This window comes from Ruditapes philippinarum, unplaced genomic scaffold, assembly GCF_026571515.1.
Source record: "Ruditapes philippinarum isolate M1 unplaced genomic scaffold, ASM2657151v2 ctg1031_1_1_1_1, whole genome shotgun sequence".
In the NCBI taxonomy this organism is placed as follows: domain Eukaryota; kingdom Metazoa; phylum Mollusca; class Bivalvia; order Venerida; family Veneridae; genus Ruditapes; species Ruditapes philippinarum.
Window position 1 is genome coordinate 478140 of NW_026853822.1, and position 22549 is coordinate 500688.

The window sequence follows — 22549 nt, forward strand, 5'->3', positions numbered from 1 at the left end:
TAATTTTCCATAATGTACCACCTCTTCTTTCAGTGCGTTCGGTCACTAAGTTGTTTAGTGTATTTTAAATTTAGATGTTACATTGCATATGATGTGCAAATGTACAAATATATTTGTTAATATTTATCCAAACAAGATTATTCTAAGGTTAATTTACGTAACATTTACCTAAATATGGCTGTGTTAAAAAGTTTTGTTGTGTGCTTTCTGGTATGTACATATATTAGCGTTTTTCTGTTGTTTTTTGTTGTTGGTTTTTTTGGGGTTTTTTTTTGTTTTCTTTTTTTTTGTTTCAAAAATATTTCATTTTGTGTTTTTGTATGCAATTTATGTTGGCTATGAACTACAATATCAGTATTTTATTGTTTCATGTTTTTATTTATGCCTTTTTTTTTCGATCGTCGCTTCTCTGTTAATTATCTAAATTTTGAATAAGAGAAATACAAATACAAAATAAATGATGAAACATTCATTTTCATTTGCTATGTCTTTATTACCTTTTTGTGAAATGTTATTGTTATTTCCAAAAGGTCCGAAAGGCCTTCTGAAAGAGATGAGCCATAAAATAGTGATGAAGTTCTTTTTTCTTTAAGATGCTGCCACTATCAGTCGCATGTGCCAACCAAACAGTCTATCATACTATGCTCTATGTGAAAATACTGAATTATACAAATACCGGTATACTACAGCGATCTGGTGGTAACATGCCTGTATCTACATCAGGATCTGGTGGTAACATGCCTGTATCTACATCAGGATCTGACTCGTGCTGTTATAAGATGCCGTTACAAAACTGTGCCCATTTTTGTAAAACTGTCTTCTCTATTTGTATTGAGAGGTAAGGTGTTGATTATGTAACTGTTCATATATGAATTATTTTCATTGATGTACAATGTAATAGATTTATAACATTTTCCAGCTCGTATGATGTCATCGGAAAACCAATCCGGACTGCTATGTTATCGAATAAAAAGAATTATTAGTTATTCTATATTTTGTTGGATAGTGTAACCAATACAAAAATACTTTGTAACAGGACAAACAAGCCAAATTAGAAAGCACCATTGCTCAGATCATGCTTCAAAAGACCGTTACTTTCAAACTAAACTTCTATTATTCCCATTTTTTTTAAATGTATAGCTTTCGATTTGAATAGAACCTTCTAAGCTCAAAAACCCTAAAAGAAAAAAGCTTTTGCTAACTCAAATAAGCAGTCAGTCAATAAAAGTGATTTGAATAATGTTTACATATAACTGAACTTTATTTACATCCTGAAACTACATGACCAAAACTTGAATGAAGGACTGTGAAGGTTTCAGATCTAGTGGTAAATAATGAATAAGTTAATTCATGATTAGAATATTGAAAACTGTCATAAAAATCTTGCTATAATTATACTAAGCATTTCAATAGCTTTTTGATTATTCAATACCTTCAATCACTTATCTTATATTCAGTTTTTCGTCATTTGTCAAACTTGATAACTACATTCCATTGTTCACGTGATTAAAAGCAAGATCTTCTTGAAATTGGGGACCAGTGGTATTTAATATTATGAAGGGTGTAATAATATTTGAAACAGAGATAACATCAAGAAACATGAAAAAATAACCGTTTCAGGTTAGGTTTAATCTCTTAACTGTAGAGAAGGGAAAAAATACTTTGAAGACATCTCCAACACCCCTCCCGACACCGTCTGGAACTAAATTAAATCTTCTTTGGATTCAATGAAACGTAAAACATTGTTTTACTATTTTTCAGTAAATGTGACACATACCTATTCAATATTACCTATAACTACGACACTGGTAGAATTTACGACGAGAATTATGGCGTCGAGCGGCTCAACGTTCAAAGCATCAGGGTAAATACTTGTGTTGTATACTTTTGATTTTAGCCGTGTCATGGCAAAACCAACGTTATGCGTTTGCGACCAGCATGGATCCAGACCAGCCTGCACATCCGCGCAGTCTGATCAGGATCCATAATGTTCGCTTACAAACCCTATAACAAGTAGAGAAACTGATAGCGAACAGCATGGATACTGATCAGACTGCACAGATGCGCAAGCTGGTCTGCATCCATGCTGTTCGCAAACCCATTATGTTGGTTTTGTCATGACGCGGCTAATATAATTAATGGTATAAGTTTTGTGTATTGAGGGATAGATGACAATATAACACTAAAGAGATATGGGTATCCTTCGACAGTTATTGCCATCTTTTTAATGCCCGAACAATTTCTGACTTTTCTACAAAAAAGCTTAGAGCGCGAGGCAAAAAGAGACAGTTCTCACATTCATCAAATAATCGTACTTTTTGTTATGTTTTCATCTTAAGAAAAACATTCTCTATTTCTGTATGTGCAGGTGTAACCATGTTTTTTTCAGGATCACTTTGAGCACAAATAAAACCCCTTGATATCATCTTAACAAGATGGTAATGTAATTCAAAAGCTTGTTTAATGAAAAAAAGCTCTTAAAATAACGTGTATGGACTGCTTATGTCAAAATAATTGCAACTGTAAATATGAACTCTTTTTTTTCAAAAATATCATAGCTAGCCTAAAAGATATTCTTTAAGTTATATGATTTTTCTATTTTCTTTTTTTCAGGATCAGACAATTAATATTGACGTAACTGAAGTTAAAACAAATATACGGACTGGTTTGACCATTGAGTCCAAAATTGATAGCTTTGCCACAAAGTACAGTCGACCACCGTCTGGTTCCTTCTGGTTAAGCCGAATGTTTACTTTCAGACTTCAAAACAATGCATCGTCGTATGTGTATTATTCACTCGGTGTTTTGATAGAAAATAAAACTGAACTATATTAAATGAGATAATTTCTATCATTGATATGTTTAGAGAACAAGCAAATTATCAACACTATCAATGAATATCTTATTCATGCACATTATGCCTCAGAAATCCATATTTTTATTCTTTGGAAATGTCAAACACGTGTTTAACGATGTTTTGATATTGGATTTAGAGCAAATTAGGTGTTTAACAACTGAGGAAAGTTGCGCTGAATGTGCAGTAATGTGTCGCAAAAGTAGCAAAATGTAAACAAAGTAGTATTTTGCCTTCCAAGCAAAATGCACAATCACTGTAATTATACCCATTGCCAACAGAAGGAGAAGATACATCTATGTTGCAACTGTAACATTTAAATTGTAACTTAAAACTGTAACAAGATACTAAAATCAAAAGTTTTTGAGAAATAAAAATGATATCATTTCTGAGGCATAATGGGCCTGTAAGTAGCAAGCTCCGATAACCTGTCTTGGATATCATTCTTATCAATGTAAACATATCATTCGTTGAAAAGAAGGAAACAATTCAAAGACAACATTCATGCTAAGAAGATGTAATAACTTTATTTTGTTTGAAATTCGGTATTTTAAAAAAATCAATATTGAACATATTCTTATATTAATATTACAGGATAGATCTACAAAAAACAGCGTTTTGTGAATCAAACTGGTACGATCCTCGACAACACTGTTCCGAAAATATACCGACAAATAATCTTCAAAGTGTTCATTACAACTTCAGGAATAGAACGTTTGATGCAGAACTCGATTGTACGACTGAAGGTAGGAAAATAATCAGTATTTAACAATGTCAACTCCCTCAATCTTCATTTTCATTATGTAGCCTTAAAAGTAATAACGATTTTAGAAATGACATCCGATATGTTTATGAAACATGTATATTGAATGTGAAAATTATATGAGCGGTAGAATTTCTGAATAAACTATACATTATAAATTTTACCTGTTTTATGTGATTTACAGAAACGTCAAAGATCACTTTTATAACCAAAAGACCATACAAATTTACCAAACAGATTCTTGAAGCACAACTTTCAAGGTTTATAGCTGACAGAGTCTGTTCTTCAATAGCTAAGGACGTTTCAATACAGATCCAGAGTGTACGCTATGACAGGTTTGTATTAAACGAGCAGATATATCTTGCTTTCATGAGGACCATATATTGAAATGAAATTACTTGTATTAAATAAATATTGTATAGAAATAAACCATATACATGTACATATATAATACTGCATTGCACCTTGTTCATCAAATTCTTTTGAAGTGATTATTTCATCAATACTGTTCCTTTTATTCATAAGTTAATAATGCATTTTCATGTTATAGTTCTGGTTTGTTTTGGGATATGATTTTGAAATGTCTTACAAGACATTGTATTATTTTGAATTATCTGCAGTATGCAGGCTGCATAACCTCAAATCCCCTTTCAAAATTCAATTTTATTTTCCTCCGCCCATTGATATTTCGTTTAGGGCGCTCGCATTCTTTTACTTGGGGACAATACGCTGCTTTTCATGGAATGGCACTACTGTGTCACATTGAAGGTTCCATGATAACCGCTGTATGAGCACATCTAAGGATGTTTCTAAATTCAACATTTTCATCATTTTCGTGTTTAAATTTTGAATTCTGCTTAAGCCAGTGCTAGAGGCCATGGATGGTTACCTGCACTTTCCAGAATCGTCCATGAACAGGCTCAATCAAACCGAGCCTGCAATTCACATTTTCAATTTTGCCGTTTTGGGCTTTCTTTAGGGATTTTGTTTTACTTTATTTTGTCCGCACATTGTCCTCTAAATTCGTTTTTGAATTATTTCAGTAATTTACTAAGAGTTGTGTTTAGCAGCCACTGCAATCTGCGCCATTCGTCACTACTTTCAATAGCCAAAAAGTTTATCGAAGTATCCGACCTCAAGTTAATGCAAGCACTGATGTTCCTGTCTTCATATGAGGAGAGACAATATTTCATAGACCCTGTTCTGCGTGATGACTTCAGTAATGCTCACAATCTGGTAATGCCTCTTTCATATACAAATATCTGTATGTGCTATGTTTATCCATGCATCTATAAAAATGACATTGTCTATCTCGAGGAATATAAAACCTTCTAAGTAACATGCTGATGTTATTGTAAATCAATCATTAAAGGTTAAGTATGTATGCATAGCGTCAAATTTATGCCATAATTATAAACATTTGAACAAAATGAAAGAATGAATAATTGAAAAGTGTAATTATTTTTCTGTTGTATTTTTATCCACTGCTAAACCTCTCGTTATGTTTTCAGGGTAATTTTCAACTACTTTTACGACTAAAACGATTCGAGAATCCTAACAACATATACTTCACAAATGACTTCAGAGGATTAACAAAGCAAAATTGTCCAGCACGTGGCTGTACACCGTCTTTTCATTTTACATACCAAGGGTAAGTGATATATGAATAAAAATGTAAGAAGTGTAATTAACTAGTACTAAATAAAATATACATGTACCTATATAAGACTTGAATAATCTTATAAAGACGGAATGCAGTTTTAAATGCTATACGATTTACAAAATTTTAAGATAAAATGCTATAAGAAATGTAAAGAGTTGTTAAAACTACAAAGTATCAGATTCTAAGAAAATACTTATTTGTAATAAATTATGAGAAATTAATATTTAGCATATCTTACTCTGGACAAATCAACGAAGTTTCAGACTCTATCGTGAATCTTCTTATTGCACCAGTATTGTTAAGTCAAAGAAGCGTACCAGAAGGTGGTGCAAATAGATTCTGAAATTTAAATAAAATAAATTACTCTAGCAAGAATATGTTTTAAAGATAGCAAATAACTCATTGCAAAGTGTAAGGTAAATCGTGGTCTTGTGTCATTTGAATAAGAAATAAATCACGATCGTTAGATATGAAGCATTTCAAATGTATAATATGTGACAATTAAGAACAAGGACTTTTTAATTTGAATTCAAACGTGTTTGAGAGAATAGACCATAATGTAATAAACTCGGCAAAGACGTAACAGACGATCAAATTTATAAGATCAAATTTATTGAATTTAATAGGTTGCCTTTTCTCCTTTCATGTCGAATTTCTCATCATTTCTATTGTACTAAATATGTGTGATTTTGTTTAGTGAAATACGCTAAAATATTAAGTTGTTTCTTTAAGTATGGTGGAATATTGCCGTCTTATTCATAATTCTCTTTATTAATTTGTTGTTGGTGTTGGTAGTTCACCTTTCGGATCACTGAAGTGAGCCACATTGAATTTACCAAAGTACAGCTCAGCCATCGCATCGTTCAAAGGCAGGCTGTAAAGTAGTTTACCAGTACTAGTTGTCACCACTTTCGCAATGAACTTGTTACTTATTACTAGAGCAGAGACACTGTTCAAATAACCGTAAAAAGGTATTTATGGTCATTCACAACGAAAGTGACTTCCCGGGTCGCCATATTCACAGTTCAACGCTCGACCTATCACGTTATTCGGACGATTTTAACGTCAGTGAATTGTTTTCAATTTTCAAATCAAACCGTGGCTATCTAAATGGGAGAATAAAGCATGCTAAATCAAAAATGGGCGAATCCTAAAATCAAATTCTAACAGCTATGAATGGAATTTATCCACACATTTTATTGAATTTTCAATTTCGATTCAAGATCCATGTTACATTGCAGAGGGTATCTGCTTTCGCTTTTTGTCTTTAAGTCAGTAAAATTTAGTTAGTCGGCTGCTGCTGAGTCATGGTTCTAGTGAAGAATGTGCAGAGGACATTTCAGGCGAAAATAAAGCATTTTAAGGGGAAATTATCCCTATTTTGGGCTAGGGGAAACAGCCTTTAGTTTGCTGTTAAATATAGAGAAACACACTGAACGTTTGTTAATTGATCGTATAAATATAGGTATTGGGATAGATATGTCATTTTTCCATAAATTATATTTACAATAAAGGAGGAGTGTATACAAGATTTCCTTTACTCTTAACGTAATACCTTAGTTTATTTCAACTATAAAACTCTTTTTAAAGCAAATAGTGAAAATACTCTGATTTTTTGTTTCATTTTCATTACAAATTTGCAGCGTTGAGCATACACTTCGTAAACATTCCCCGGCTACTAATCTAATGGATTGCTTTGGGAACCTTGTTGACGAATTGAATCCGACGGAAAAGACAAATAACACCCTGTTTTGGCATAGCAGTAAAACATGGGTAATTGTTTCTTATTATTCATAAAACCTTATGCCGATGTTTTAAATCATATGTATTTCACACTTATTTAAGGACAATATTTCCTTACTTCCAACGATAACTTAGAGATTCACCTTAATAAAGCTGTCTATCAACAAACGTATTGGCCTATTTTTGGTCAAAAAGTAAATCTATTTACCCATTTTATCAATACAGCACAATTTCTGTAAATGCATAAATATTTGCAATGTCATATGGCTTTATTTTGCTAAGCTAAATTTATTAGTTTTTTGTATACTCACGAGTGCCAGCATTGGAAATTAAAAACAAAAGACACCAAAAGGAAGGAAAAGAACATGTACTTATTTAAAAGACAAATCACATTTAGATTCATACCAGCATACTATGCTGAGAAAGAGTTACCTAATTAAATATCATATATTCGTGTATGGACAATATGGATTATGGTATTTAACGCATGCCATATAAAAAGTAAAGAAAAGAAAATAACAGTGGTGTCAATTAATTACTAAAGTAAGTCATTTAAGTGGTAGTTGGGCATAGCCACCCGCTGGCATGCTGTCCTTCAAAAGATTGACAAAACCATTTGCTAGTGGTGCGTCCGGGTCGTACGATTCGCACATTGATATATATTATTCACAGTATAATATTGAAGACCCGGACAATTCAGCTTGTATTATCAGTCGAGATCACAGAACTACAAAGCGCCATTGAGTTGATTCATTCGGTGTACCTTTTTATTGTTTTTCTATTGTAGCTTTATTGAGTTGAATGAGAATTATCGTACATATGCATACATTGACTCTATTTCTCTGTAGAATTATCTATATAAATTATATTAAATGTTCATTTTTTGTAATTTATTGTAGTTTTATTACTATAGTTTTTATTGATTTACCATAATTGTATTTATACTGTTATCATTAATATATCGCAAATTCTTAGGGAACATGAAAATATTGAATTTTAATAATACGATATGTACATATATAATTTTGCTATAAACATTGTAATAATGTTTTATTTGCAATTTAAGTATTTGTATTGTATTGTATTGTATATTTGTAATTGATAATGCACAAAAGAGTCTAGTAAACCTTTATTTTTCACTTTAGAATACACACGACTTAATCAAGTTGGAAATCTATCAAAACGACAACAACAAAGAACTTATTGCGATCATGGACATCAAATTAGACAATGTTGACGTTGTTAGTTCAAGTTATCTTCTAGCAAGACCTATAATCACATAACTTGTATTAAACGTTTTGTATGTTTCCCCCCCCCCCTCTTTTTATACAGGATAAAAATGACAAAATCAAGTTGGAAATCTATCAAACCGACAAGAACAAAGAACCTATCGCGTTCATGGACATCGAATTAGACAATGTTGACGTTGTTAGTTCAAGTTATCTTCTAGCAAGAGTTATATTGATAAGTAAGACGAACATTTTCATAAATGTCAGGTAAGTTTTCTTTAGTTGTATGCTGTACGACTCGAATTGTAATTGTAATTGTAATTAGGGAGAAAAGTTTACCAAAATAGAATTGTTCATATAAAGGACAATTCGAAGTATACGTGCATTATTTATCAGACAATTATTAGAAAAATGAATGACTTACCAATGTTTAAACATCCGGAATCATATTTAAAACAGGTTTACATGGTATTAGAACGTTAACTCCATTACAAGTAGGTATTTGATAAATGTTTTGATTTGTGCATATAATCATTGTCTAGCGACATACAAACAAATGAAACCAGATAAGGATGTCAATTTGTTGTGAGATGAATTGTTTTGCTCACGACAGATCTAGATGCTGCTAAATTCTTGATCTGATATTTTGAGCAGCCCATTTTTTTCCTTGTTAGCATTTGATATATTTTCTTTCTTTTTAAGATAGAAATAAAGTAACAAAATTATTAAGTCTTCCCAGACATCAAAGAATGGTTGGTATGGGTCTATGTACAGAAGTTCTAAGCGTTCAATGGGTCACCCGTGGCCAAGTGGTTTAAGTCGTTCAAACCACTTGCCTCGCCGCGCCAGCGGATTCTTCGTGTGACAAAGCTATCCAGCTAGCTTACGGAACGTCGGTGGTTCTACGCAGGTGCCGTTTTGTCAGAAATTATGTACAGAGGGTCACCTGAGATCTTCCTCCACCAGTAAAGCTGGAAAGTCGCTATATGACCTATACTGTGTTGGTGCGACGTTAAACCCATCATCCAAAAAGGAAATATAATCTTTTTAAATATCGACTTCAGCGTTCGGACAGTAACGTAATTTAGTGGCAAGTGAAGTGCGTTAAATGCTTTATATATCTTCTCCTTTTTTGCTTCTAAAATATAGGATGCGATGGCACTAATGACTTAAATTGTAAAGAATACCAATTTTTAGATATGCTGAATTATATATTTCATTTAAGTGTTGATATTGAAATAATGGTCTGGTGTTCTACTGGATTCTATGGTAAAGCTTGCAACGAGACATGTCCTACTGACAACATCAATTGCAACATTGGACAATGTATCGGTATGTATCTTACTGATTTATGAGGCAAACGTTAGATTGTAAAGACACTCTTTCATAATTATGGTCAAAGATCCAGTTGACATAATAATAACTATCTTACAGACGTTGTACATACTTGAAATAAAATAAAAAGTTATCGTATGTTCTACTATATTGAAAATCCGTGTTTTTTTTATTGTAAGAGATTAATTGGTATTGGTTCGACTGAATGATAAATGAATTAAATTGCATTATTCAAATGAATTACACTAAATTCTTAAATCTACCAACAGCGCTTTTTGAAAGATTGTTGATGTAGGTGATAGTACCTCTGTATATGAGCGGTAAAACACTGCGGCTGTCAAATGGGTTTTAATTTATCACGAAACTTTTGAGAGTTAGCTAACCAAATAACACGAGGAAGGCAATTGCTCTATTCACACAGAAAAGTCTTGGTAGTGCAGGGATACTCCCTTGCAGGCCGATACATTTATGTCTAGAAAATAATTTAATGATTCTGCTTGACATTTGTTTTTCAAGAGCTTGGCAACGTTATTATCGTAAATTATTAAGTAAATCGCTAGAGTAACTTTATGATAATGCTATATATTTGTAATCTTTACAGACTTACATACCATTAACCAAGATGCCTCGTCATTACAAATAGACTATCACTGTAGGAAAGGAATATGTAATCACGGTGTATGCCAGTGTCCAGATGGTTTTGCAGGGGAAAGATGTAACGTGGTATCAAACTATATACTTCCTTACAACAAAACGTATCATTTTTTGGATGACATAACAAGTAATACAACCTGTGAAGATGGATACAAGAACTTCAATTGCGACGAGAGAGATTTTTGTTACAATAATTTATGCAAACATGGGCGTTGTTCAAATGATGTGAACATACATTCGTGTGTATGTGATGACGGTTTTGAAGGATTGAACTGTGACAGGGACATTGATTATTGCAACACTGCCCCATGTCAGAACAACGCTACCTGTCTTTATGAACAAACTAATTATACATGTATATGTCGACCAGGATATACTGGACTAAATTGTGAGGAAGATATCAATTATTGTACAAATAATACATGCCTGAACAATGCAATCTGCATTGAGGAACAAACACACTATACATGTATCTGTCAACCGCGATATTCCGGACTAAATTGTGAGGTAGATATCGATTATTGTACAACCAATACATGTCAGAACAATGCAACCTGCATTGAAGAACAAACAAACTATACATGTATCTGCCAACCGGGATATACCGGACTAAACTGTGAGATAGATATCAATTATTGTACAAATATTACATGTCAGAACAATGCAACCTGCATCGAGGAACAAACACACTATACATGTTTCTGTCAACCGGGATATTCCGGACTAAATTGTGAGGTAGATATAAATTTTTGTACAAACAATACATGCCTGAACAATGCAGTCTGCATTGAGGAACAAACGAACAATACATGTATCTGTCAACCAGGATATTCTGGACTAAATTGTGAGATAGATATCAATTATTGTACAAATAATACATGCCTGAACAATGCCACCTGCATTGAGGAACAATCACACTATACATGTATCTGTCAACCGGGATATTCCGGACTAAATTGTGAGATAGATATCAATTATTGTACAAATAATACATGCCTGAACAATGCCACCTGCATTGAGGAACAAACACACTATACATGTATCTGTCAACCAGGATATTCCGGACTAAATTGTGAGGTAGATATCAATTATTGTATAAATAATACATGCCTGAACAATGCCACCTGCATTGAAGAACAAACAAGCTATACATGCATTTGTCAACCAGGATATTCTGGACTAAATTGTGAGATAGATATCAATTATTGTACAAATAATACATGCCTGAACAATGCCACCTGCATTGAAGAACAAACAAGCTATACATGTATTTGTCAACCGGGATATTCCGGACTAAATTGTGAGGTAGATATCAATTATTGTACAAATAATACATGTCAGAACAATGCAACCTGCATTGAAGAACAAACAAACTATACATGTATCTGCCAACCGGGATATACCGGACTAAACTGTGAGATAGATATCAGTTTTTGTGCAGATAATACATGTCAGAATAATGCTACCTGCATTGAGGAACAAACTAGCTATACATGTATCTGTCAACCGGGATATACTGGACTAAATTGTGAGATAGATATCAATTATTGTACATATAATACATGTCAGAATAATGCAACCTGTATTGAGGAACAAACAAACTATACATGTATATGTCAACTGGGATATACTGGACTAAATTGTGAGATAGATATCAATTATTGTACATATAATACATGTCAGAATAATGCAACCTGCATTGAGGAACAAACAAACTATACATGTATCTGTCAACCGGGATATTTCGGACTAAATTGTGAGATAGATATCAATTATTGTACATATAATACATGTCAGAATAATGCAACCTGCATTGAGGAAACAAACAAACTATACATGTATCTGTCAATCGGGATATACTGGACTAAATTGTGAGATAGATATCAATTATTGTACATATAATATATGTCAGAATAATGCAACCTGCATTGAGGAACAAACAAACTATACATGTATCTGTCAACCGGGATATACTGGACTAAATTGTGAGATAGATATCAATTATTGTACATATAATACATGTCAGAATAATGCAACCTGCATTGAGGAACAATCAAGCTATACATGTATCTGTCAACCGGGATATACTGGACCGAATTGTGAGATAGATATCAATTATTGTACATATAATACATGTCAGAATAATGCAACCTGCTTTGAGGAACAATCAAGCTATACATGTATCTGTCAACCGGGATATACTGGACCGAATTGTGAAAATTACACCGAGATTTGTTCTGAGGAATCATGCAAAAACAATGGCACATGCGAAGTTATTGATGGAGCTTTTATTTGTCAATGTCCTTTTGGCTATACAGGCAAACTATGTGAATCTGTATCAATTTCATCTTTACAAACGAGTACGTATAAGATTATTTATTTATTTCAAAAGCATCCGATCATTTTATGACTATAACATAGGTACATTGTAAGAATAAGAATGATATCCCTTTGTCTTTTTAAAAATGTCTAAAACTTTTACATGGACTTTCATCACAAATCCGAAGGGATCACTTTGTTTCCAGATTTTAATACAAAAAGGTCTTAATACAGGTCGTCAAAAATGGATTGTGAAAGTAATACTATAGCAATTCGTCATGTCAAATATCAGTTACAAAGCAACTTATTTGAAACTTAAGTATAGGGTATATTAGTATTGTCTGTTGATCTTTACGGTTGCTGGCGATATTCTGATGCATAGATGCTATACAAGTAAGATGTGAAGTGATGGTTTGTTAGCGGGTAAGGTCGCTGAAATCAGATTACATTTACTATTTTTTCATTCTATTTTTTCTTACATGATTGAAATCTACAAATGGTGTTTGGATAGGCACTTCATATGCAAAATGTTGGCATTTTTTGTTTGTTTCTTTCTTTGTATGGTGTTACTTGAAACACATGAGCAATTACTATGATATATGTAGGGTGTTTTTGCATTTCTGTTCTACAATTTAAAACAATATGCCGCGTCACGACAAAACCAACGTAATGCGTTTGCGACCAGCATGGATCCAGACCAGCCTGCGCATCCGCGCAGTCTGATCAGGATCCATGCTGTTCGCTTGCAAACACTATAACAAGTAGAGAAACTGATAGCGAACAGTATGGATTCTGATCAGACTGCGCGGATGCGCAGGCTGATCTGGATCCATGCTGGTCGCAAACGCTGCTCAAATGTGTATTGTTTAAAGGAGACGCTATAGACGCAGGTTGCACAGGATCTGGTTGGAATATAACTGTTAATATAACTTTACTGAAACAACTGGATCCGGTGATAGTTCTAAATAACATACATTTTGGGGATAATGCGTGTGGTGGCAAAGAAGTCGGGAACTTGTTGTTGTTCCAGCAAGGATTTCAAGAGTGCCTTACAAATAAACAGGTATGCTCTGTTAACCATTGACCTTCTGGTACTAAATGTGAAAGACCTTTGCTTGAAGCATAGAGCCAGTCCAGTCTGCACATAACGTTGGCCAATCAAATTTTGTATCTGATATAAGACTACCTTTAAACCCTATTTGGAATTCAATGCACGCAAATCTATAACGTTAAAGATCAAATGAATTCCAAACTTATATTCACAGTCTTAGAAATTGGGCACTTGTTTCACTCTTTCTCGTGTTCTTACAAAGTAATGTTCATCATATTTGATTTTTGCTTCTTTTATTGCAAGAAATACTTGTAAATTATGTACTTTGTCTTATTTCTCAAGACCACGTACTAGTTTCTTTATTTCATAATCAAATTGAAGAAACACAGAAGTAAATCCCAAAGGAGAGTACTATTATTATAATAAAATATGATACTTTGCTCTGGATTATTCATCGGCCAGAAACCGGAAAATATATTTTGTAACTTTCTTATAGTTTCACTTTGTTTTTAATCTACTATTATATAATTTTCCAAATTTAGCAATTTATGTTACACTAATGCTTAATGCAATATACAAAACAAATTTATGAAATACATCAAGATTTATACAATGATAAAGATAAAAAAATACTTCAATATTTTCACATATTGTTTTGTTTTGTGAAGCGTAATATGAGTTCTACTCGCTGTCAAGATTATAGATATTAATTTTCTATTTCTTTTTAAACAATGATCAGATTTACTCACCATTAAAGGTGTAGAATTGGTGTTAAAATACCAGAGGACTAACATTACTTAGTACTAAGATTGTATCACTGAATACAATATACATATAAATCATCTTAATTCGATACATTATACATGTAGTTTTAATAGAACTTGTATTGTATTTTATGTTTCTAATAAAAAGTAAAAGTGTGGTACGATTAAAAAGACAGAACTATTTTGATAGGGAAATTGTTGCAGATAATTATCATAAATATTGTTGTTTTTTTGTGATTCGCAGATATCTGGTAATATGCTACTGTACATAAATGATCTATTCTACGTGATTTATGATCCCATCAACCCGTATATAATTCGACGACACGAATGGACGTTCACAGTTCAGTGTGACGTCGATAGGAATGAGGCAGCGTCATCGCACGTTCATCATGACGCCAACACACAACATATAGAAGTTTCTGGTCAATATCGGATAGATTTGGCTTTTTATAAAGACGTAAATTTCATGCAAGAGTTACCAGGAAATCCGCTACATATTAATCTTGGAGACGACATTTATGTTAAAGTGTACACTATGGCAAACGACTGGACAACAAAAATGAGGCTACACACATGTTACACGACGCCAAATGACGCCGCGGGAAAGAATATGACCTATTTCATCATCAAAAATGGGTAAGCTTTTTGACATTTTTACATGCAATATATTGATACCCGAATTGCATACCATAATCTTTTTTTAATTATTAGTTGGTGATGATACCTTTTTAATATCATGTTTTACATTGTATTAAGAGAAGCATCTATGAGTAAGTAATTCTTTCAAGAATTACTGGCGAATATATAAAAAAACTGATGATGAAGACCAATTCTACGCCATTTTTCTTTTAAATAATACTGTCAGTCAAAGTTTTGCATTATTGTTCATTTATTGATATTTTTTAGGAACTTTCTATTGTCAATGATTGGGATACTTAGATGAAAATTTATTGTCAGTCGGCCAACAGTATAGACAGAGCTTTATCGGGATGTATGGAAGATTCAGGCCGGTCTGGCTCTAGCTCTATACCTGGTGTCTTTTGGTTCAAAATGGGTAAGGGATTAATTGTTATTGATGTGTTATCGGATTATATTACAGGTGTGAGGTTGACAGCAATACCCACATTATATCACAGTCGACACACGAGACCAAATTTGTATTCCAAGATTTTGAATATTCCACCAATCGGGAAGGCTTAGATATCCACTGCAACGCTACTTTCTGTGATACAAAAGACTACTCGCCCGGATGTGCCCAGTCCTGTGTATTACCTTGAACTATTTATTGACTGATTCTATTTTATCACATTTTGATTAGATTCTAATATATATTATATGTGTATGAATGAAAAAAAATATTTTTACAAAAAAAATGAAATAATATGGCTGTGTTTGTGTAGTATGATGTGGAAAACATTTTTCTAATACATCAGATTCTTTACTCAACTGATGATTATCACACTTAACAAACTTGTTTGCTATTTCGTCAGCTGAAACAGTTTAATATGCTCTCTTAAAGGAACTCAACTGAGGTCCAAAAGTTTAAAAAGTATAAAATTTGAATTTCTTATTTAGAACATTTGAGCATATCAAACAAAAGGGTATACAAATGATAATGAAGAATTATTCTCAAATATAAAGTAAATCGTATTTTTTTATTTATTTTTTTTGCTCAATTGTAGTGAAAAGCGTTGCAACGCTTTTCAATTTCAAGTCATTTTTTTCCAATTACAATAACTATCCTGGATAAAAACGAAGTGAGCGAATGATCTGAAACTGTGCACACAAGTTATTGTCCTAGACCAATATAACATGGTATTTAAAACCTACGAACTGGGGTGCATGACTTATAGCAAAACTGAAACACATATGGACATAACTTCAAGTAAAAGGCTGTTGATCTTGAAACGCACAAGTCCAGTTGATCATTTTTACAAGAGCCATTGCCTCGCGGGGCCCATGCTCCACTTTTTCCTGTTTCTAAGGAAGAATATAATGGTAAAGAGTACTCCTTCAAAACAAAAAAAAATTGTTATAGATAAAATTGAAATTTCATGTTTGATCTTGATGGTCAAGGTCATTAATTCAATGTCACTTTTAAAATAACCATCATGTCAAGTGCCATAAATAAATAACAACAATTTAATGTTAGTAATTTTATCAATTATCAGGGAAAAAGTAAACCAATGTGATTGTTATCAAATTTTAGGAAGAATTGTAATATAAACAATTACAGAAATGTTTCTGTTTTAGTATAATCTTTTACCATTGAAATGCTTCATGTTATAGGGTGGCTTCTGGTGCATTTTAGGTCAATATTTTGAAATAGAAGTTCTACATATTTTTCACCCCATTTCAGAACGTGCAAGCTAGGGTCTTAAATTCTAGTCGATCTGAAGAAAAAAAAAACGCTACAAAATTAATGAAATAGATATTGTTTTTTTCCACAAAGACAAGTTAAAATTATGGTCGTGAAGTACGCGGGCTAACGGGCTGACAGTCTGGCGCGGCTAACAGTGTGAACTGGGCGGGCTAGCAGTCTAGCGGGCTAACAGTGTGAACTGAGCGGGCTAGCAGTCTAGCGGACTAACAGTATGAACTGAGCGGGTTGGCAGTCTAGCGGGCTAACAGTGTGAACAGGGCGGGCTAGCAGTCTAGCGGGCTAACAGTGTGAACTGAGCGGGCTAGCATTCTAGCGGGCTAACATTGTGAACTGAACGGGCTGGCAGTCTAGCGGGATAACATTGTGAACAGGGCGGGCTGGCGGGCCGGAGGGCTAACAGTGTGAACTGGGCGGGCTAGCAGTCTAGCGGAATGGCAGTGTGAACTGGGCGGGCTGGCGGGCCAGCGGGCTAAAATCTAAAACTTTATTGATTCAACATAAAAACCTCATGATACATTTCCTAGCAGTGTAAATTGGACGGGCTGACAGTGTAGCCGGCTAGCAGTGTGAACTGGGCGGGCTGGCGGGCCAGCGGGCTAAAATCTAAAACTTTATTGATTCAACATAAAAATGTTATGATACATTACCTGGCAGTGTGAAGTGGGCGGGCTAGCAGTGTAGCGGGCTAGCAGTGTGAACTGGGCGGGCTGGCGGGCCAGCGGGGTAAAATCTAAAACTTTATTGATTGAACATAAAAATGATATGATACATTACCTGGCAGTGTGAAGTTGGGCGGGCTAACAGTGTAGCGGGCTAGCAGTGTGAACTGGGCGGGCTGGCGGGCCAGCGGGCTAAAATCTAAAACTTTATTGATTGAACATAAAAACGTTATGATACATTACCTGGCAGTGTAAAGTGGGCGGGCTAGCAGTGTGAACTGGGCGGGCTGGCGGGCCAGCGGGGTAAAATCTAAAACTTTATTGATTGAACATTAAAACCTCATGATACATTTCCTAGCAGTGTGAAGTGGGCGGGCTAACAGTGTAGCGGGCTAGCAGTGTGAACTGGGCGGGCTGGCGGGCCAGCGGGCTAAAATCTAAAACTTTATTGATTGAACATTAAAACCTCATGATACATTTCCTAGCAGTGTGAATTGGACGGGCTGACAGTGTAGCGGGCTAGCAGTGTGAACTGGGCGGGCTGGCGGGCCAGCGGGCTAAAATCTAAAACTTTATTGATTGATCATAAAAACGTTATGATACATTACCTGGCAGTGTGAAGTGGGCGGGCTAACAGTGTGAACTGGGCGGGCTGGCGGGCTAAACTCTAATACTTAATTGAATCAACATTAAAACCACATGATACATTTCCTAGCAGTGTGAAGTGGGCGGGCTAGCAGTCTAGCGGGATAACAGTGTGAACTGGGCGGGCTGGCGGGCTAAACTCTAATACTTAATTGAATCAACATTAAAACCACATGATACATTTCCTAGCAGTGTGAATTGGGCGGGCTAACAGTGTAGCGGGCTAGCAGTGTGAACTGGGCGGGCTGGCGGGCCAGCGGGCAAAACTTTAATACTTAATTGAATCAACATTAAAACCACATGATACATTTCCTAGCAGTGTGAAGTGGGCGGGCTAATAGTTTAGCGGGATAGCAGTGTGAACTGGGCGGGCTGGCGGGCCAGCGGCCTAAAATCTAAAACTTAACTACATGTAATTGAACATGAGAACGTTATAATACATTGCCGGGCAGTGTGAAGTGGGCGGGCTGGCGGGCCGGAGGGCTAACAGTGTGAACTGGGCGGGCTAGCAGTCTAGCGGAATGGCAGTGTGAACTGGGCGGGCTGGCGGGCCAACGGGTTAAAATCTAAAACTTCACTGATTGAACATGAAAACGTGATGATACATTTGCTAGCAGTGTGAAGTGGGCGGGCTAGCAGTGGAGCTGGCTAGCAGTGTGAACTGGGCGGGCTGGCGGGCAAGTTTTAGATTTAAGCCCGCTGTTAGCCCGCTAGGCTGCTAGCCCGCCCAGTTCACACTGTTAGCCCTCCAGACTGCTAGCCCGCTCAGTTCATACTGTTAGCCCGCTAGACTGCTAGCCCGTTAGCCCGCGTACTTTACGGTCATGTTAAAATTCATGTTTCTACAATATTCTAGAAAAACATGCAAGAGCGTTAAATGCCAGTCATTCTTTCAATGGCTTCTGGTATATTTTCGGGTACACATTTTGTAATACACGTGTCTACATTTTCCAGAAATACACCGGTGTTAAGTACTACCCTTTTTACGGAACTTTCACTTCGTACTAATTACGCTACCCGAGTACATTATCGTTAAGGTACTGAAAAGTAGTGGAACATACGCTGGTGAGTACACCAGAAGGCCTATAAATGATGCTGCATAAACAGGACATTTAAAACAGGCAGGAGAAGGGGTTAGACCAGTGCAATATAGGTTTAGCAACTGTGTACGCGTCTAATAGAATAGGTATGGTTCTAAACAATGTGTAATGAACTCTTTATTTCAAACCACCAATTAGAAACCAGATTGAACTAAAGAAATCGCAAAATCAACAGTGTTTGTATTAAATTAAAGATAATGTTGCACCGAGTACAATATAGATTTGATATGGATCATTTAGGCTCAGAAAATGAAAAATATGCTAGAAAGAATACAAAATGCATTTGATATGACTTAATTATTAGTCTCTGGAAATTAAAACGAGGCTAGAACATGTACGTAGAAGGAGTACAATATGCATTTGATATGACTTTATTATTAGTCTCTGGAAATTAAAACGAGGCTAGAACATGTACGTAGAAGGAGTACAATATGCATTTGATATGTATTTTGACGGGGGGGGGGGAATTAAAACTGAGGCTAAAAGTGATAAGATTGGATCCAATAATAATTTTTTATGGAATATCACAATATTGAAACTGCCGGATGTTTATTATATGAGATGTAAAACAAATAAATGTATTTATTGTTATATAGTACATGTAGTAACACACTGACTTAACATTTCTTGCCTTAATTTCCTGGATAATGGTTCTGAAACTGCTTTATTTATTTAGTCACTTGGTGATTGGTTGTCTCCATTTTTTTTGTATAGTTAATTTTAAAATCAACATGATTATAAATATTCCCTAAACGGGAAGAAAAAAGTTGAAATGAAAGTGAAAACCATCTTTTTGAATCATACGCAGTTCATTTCACTATTATTGTTGTTCATGTTTTTTTTTTTTTTTTTTTTTTTTATTTAACAAATAAGAATTCAGGAACGCTCGCGTTTGTTGTCGCTTAGATTCATGGTAAGTTGCTTGTTGGTAATTATCATCTTTCAAAAAAAAAAAGGAAATAAAATGTCCGGGGTAACAAACCTATCTGATGTTTTTATAATATGTTAAGCTTTAAATTTCATCTAAATATATATCGCAGGTGCTTAATAGCTAAAGTGTACAAATATAGTCGTATGTATACAATTTTGCTATTATTTCCGATTAAACGTTTCAACAGATCAAAAGGCCTCCAGATTCGGGTTATTTTTAGTAAAATGTTTTGAAAATTGTTGTCATTAAGCAAAACAACATGAAGCGTTATTGTAGGTATAAGGATTAGACAAAGCATAAAAAATATGAGTTAGGCGTCAACATTTGAAATAACCCTAATGGTAACTCCGAAATTTGGTTATATAAATAAAAAGAGAAGATACAATTGTTGTTGTATTTGCATACGATATAGAAAGTGTGATGAAGGTTAAGCATTTCAATGGATTTCTTAAACAATATACAATGTACTATCAAATTTGTAAAGTTTCACTTTTCAAAATACGTGTATGTTTGTTCACAATTACGAAGCAATCGTAACAACTCGGCAATCTCCGTCAAGTTCGGAGATCGCCCGAGGTGTTCCGATTGAATTACAAGGGATGCTCTCCTTTTTCTGCTGACAAAGGAGTGTCGTAACGAGAAATAAACTTCCTACATTATTGTTTAAATTTTTATTTTGTCAATGATTTCAATAGATACATAACGGAAAGATTAACTTTTTGTACGATTATTTTGTTTAATACCATTTGATGGTCTTCTAGTACATGAGACATACTTGTACATAGTAACCACCCTTTTGTTAACATAGATAAATAACACCATGGAGGAAAGGGTGGCCAATCTTCTGGAGAAACAGCACGAAATTTCCATGCATCTTCTACCAGTTATAATATGTATGGTGATATTAGGTATATCCGGATTAATCGGTAACTGTCTCACGGTAGTGTTCTATATTAGGAAACAAAAGACTACTGCATCAGTAACGTTAATAGTAAGCCTGGCAGTGGTCGACCTTGCAGTATGCGTGCTGATTGTCCCATGTGTTTTGGAAATGCTTTCAAGTCTGACATATTACCAGGGATTTATGTGCAAACTATCACATTTCAGCACAAGGTGGACTATTTCCAGCTCGTGTGCAATTATATGGATAATTTCAATCGACAGATATCGGAAAATATGTAAACCGTTTGATAAACAGATAACTCCTGCAATGGTCAAGCGAGCAATGTGTGCAACAGCTATTATCACATTTCTACTTTCAGTGAAAAACTTTTTTACTTTTGATAGTGTCCCCATAAATGTACACGATTTTAGCAATAACAGAACGCTTACTGGACAGTATTGTACGACCCATAAAGATGAACAGTACAGAAGCATAACTTTAGCTTTCTATGGCATAGACGTTTGTTTAATATTGGTGGCTTTTCTAACAATGGCGTTCACTTATTCAAACATTATTTACACGCTAGTAAAACTTCGTCAAAAGAGGAAACGCACGTTTCAAAATTTGATAATATTTGAGGAAATTTTAAAAAACAAATTACCGAAACGCTTCACTCGTGTTTCTTCGGATATTTCCGGAATGACACGTAATACAACCGAGGTTTCCTTGATAAATTATGCAACTGGCCGAGATATTGACAAGAAAAGGCTCTCCGATATAACAGATAAATGTAGGACCGATATCAATAACGATACCGGCAAATCGAATATCGCAATTCAAGAGGAAGATTTAGACACAAATCAGACTGTAAAGATATCTTGTGTGAAGAAATCTAAGGAACACAATCTAACTGTTATGATGCTAGTGGTGTCCCTACTTTACATTCTTTGTTTCACACCTTACTTTGCGATCAGGATAACTTTACGACTTGGTACCGGAAGTGACGAATTTGAGATGAACGCTGGCGTTCAGACTGCATTACGGCTCGTATACATAAACAGCGTATTCAATCCCATCATTTACTTTATTTTCAATCCTAAAGTCCGACGATTCGTCAAAAACAAACTTAAGTGTTGATTTATTGAAGTTAATGAGTAACAGTCTGGTACTTTTGTAAATATTTGTTATACTTGTGTACCTAGTCATATTAAATCTACTAATTCAGGTATTTTGCCAAATAACAAACTTATTTTGTTGTGTTTAAATTTGTCAGACTGTAACTAAAAGGAAACTTAAGCTGTGATTTTTTTTATGTAAAATCTATGTTCCATAAATTATAACAGATTTAAAATTTAAAAGAAAAATGCGAAAACTATGTTATAGGTTTTTTTTTATCTTTTTGCTTTTTTTTATTGATATAAGCGCGTATCTTACATTTCTGTTTTACTTTAATTTTAGGTATGTTATAGGTAATAACAGTATGTATTATATATACAAATATACAGTATCTTGTATATTTCATGTGGTCCATGAATTTGCAAAACAAAATAAATAGCAACAAGAAATGTTT

At 34.4% G+C, this 22549-nt stretch overlaps 2 protein-coding genes across 2 annotated transcripts; both read left to right on the forward strand.

The window, feature by feature from the left end:
* Positions 1 to 94: 94 nt before the first annotated feature.
* LOC132738056 (uncharacterized) lies at positions 95 to 8306 on the forward strand. The gene is made up of 10 exons (XM_060725479.1): positions 95 to 210; positions 594 to 838; positions 1762 to 1864; positions 2614 to 2780; positions 3449 to 3600; positions 3802 to 3952; positions 4661 to 4853; positions 5129 to 5268; positions 6924 to 7053; positions 8169 to 8306. The coding sequence occupies exons 1-10, from the start codon at positions 175 to 177 to the stop codon at positions 8304 to 8306; spliced, it is 1455 nt and encodes a 484-aa protein (XP_060581462.1). The 5' UTR covers positions 95 to 174.
* Positions 8307 to 8421: 115 nt separating this feature from the next.
* On the forward strand, positions 8422 to 16013 carry LOC132738057 (fibropellin-1-like). Its single transcript, XM_060725480.1, has 7 exons — positions 8422 to 8519; positions 9478 to 9584; positions 10189 to 11769; positions 12122 to 12601; positions 13433 to 13623; positions 14620 to 15014; positions 15478 to 16013. The coding sequence occupies exons 1-7, from the start codon at positions 8422 to 8424 to the stop codon at positions 15653 to 15655; spliced, it is 3030 nt and encodes a 1009-aa protein (XP_060581463.1). The 3' UTR covers positions 15656 to 16013.
* Positions 16014 to 22549: the final 6536 nt, after the last annotated feature.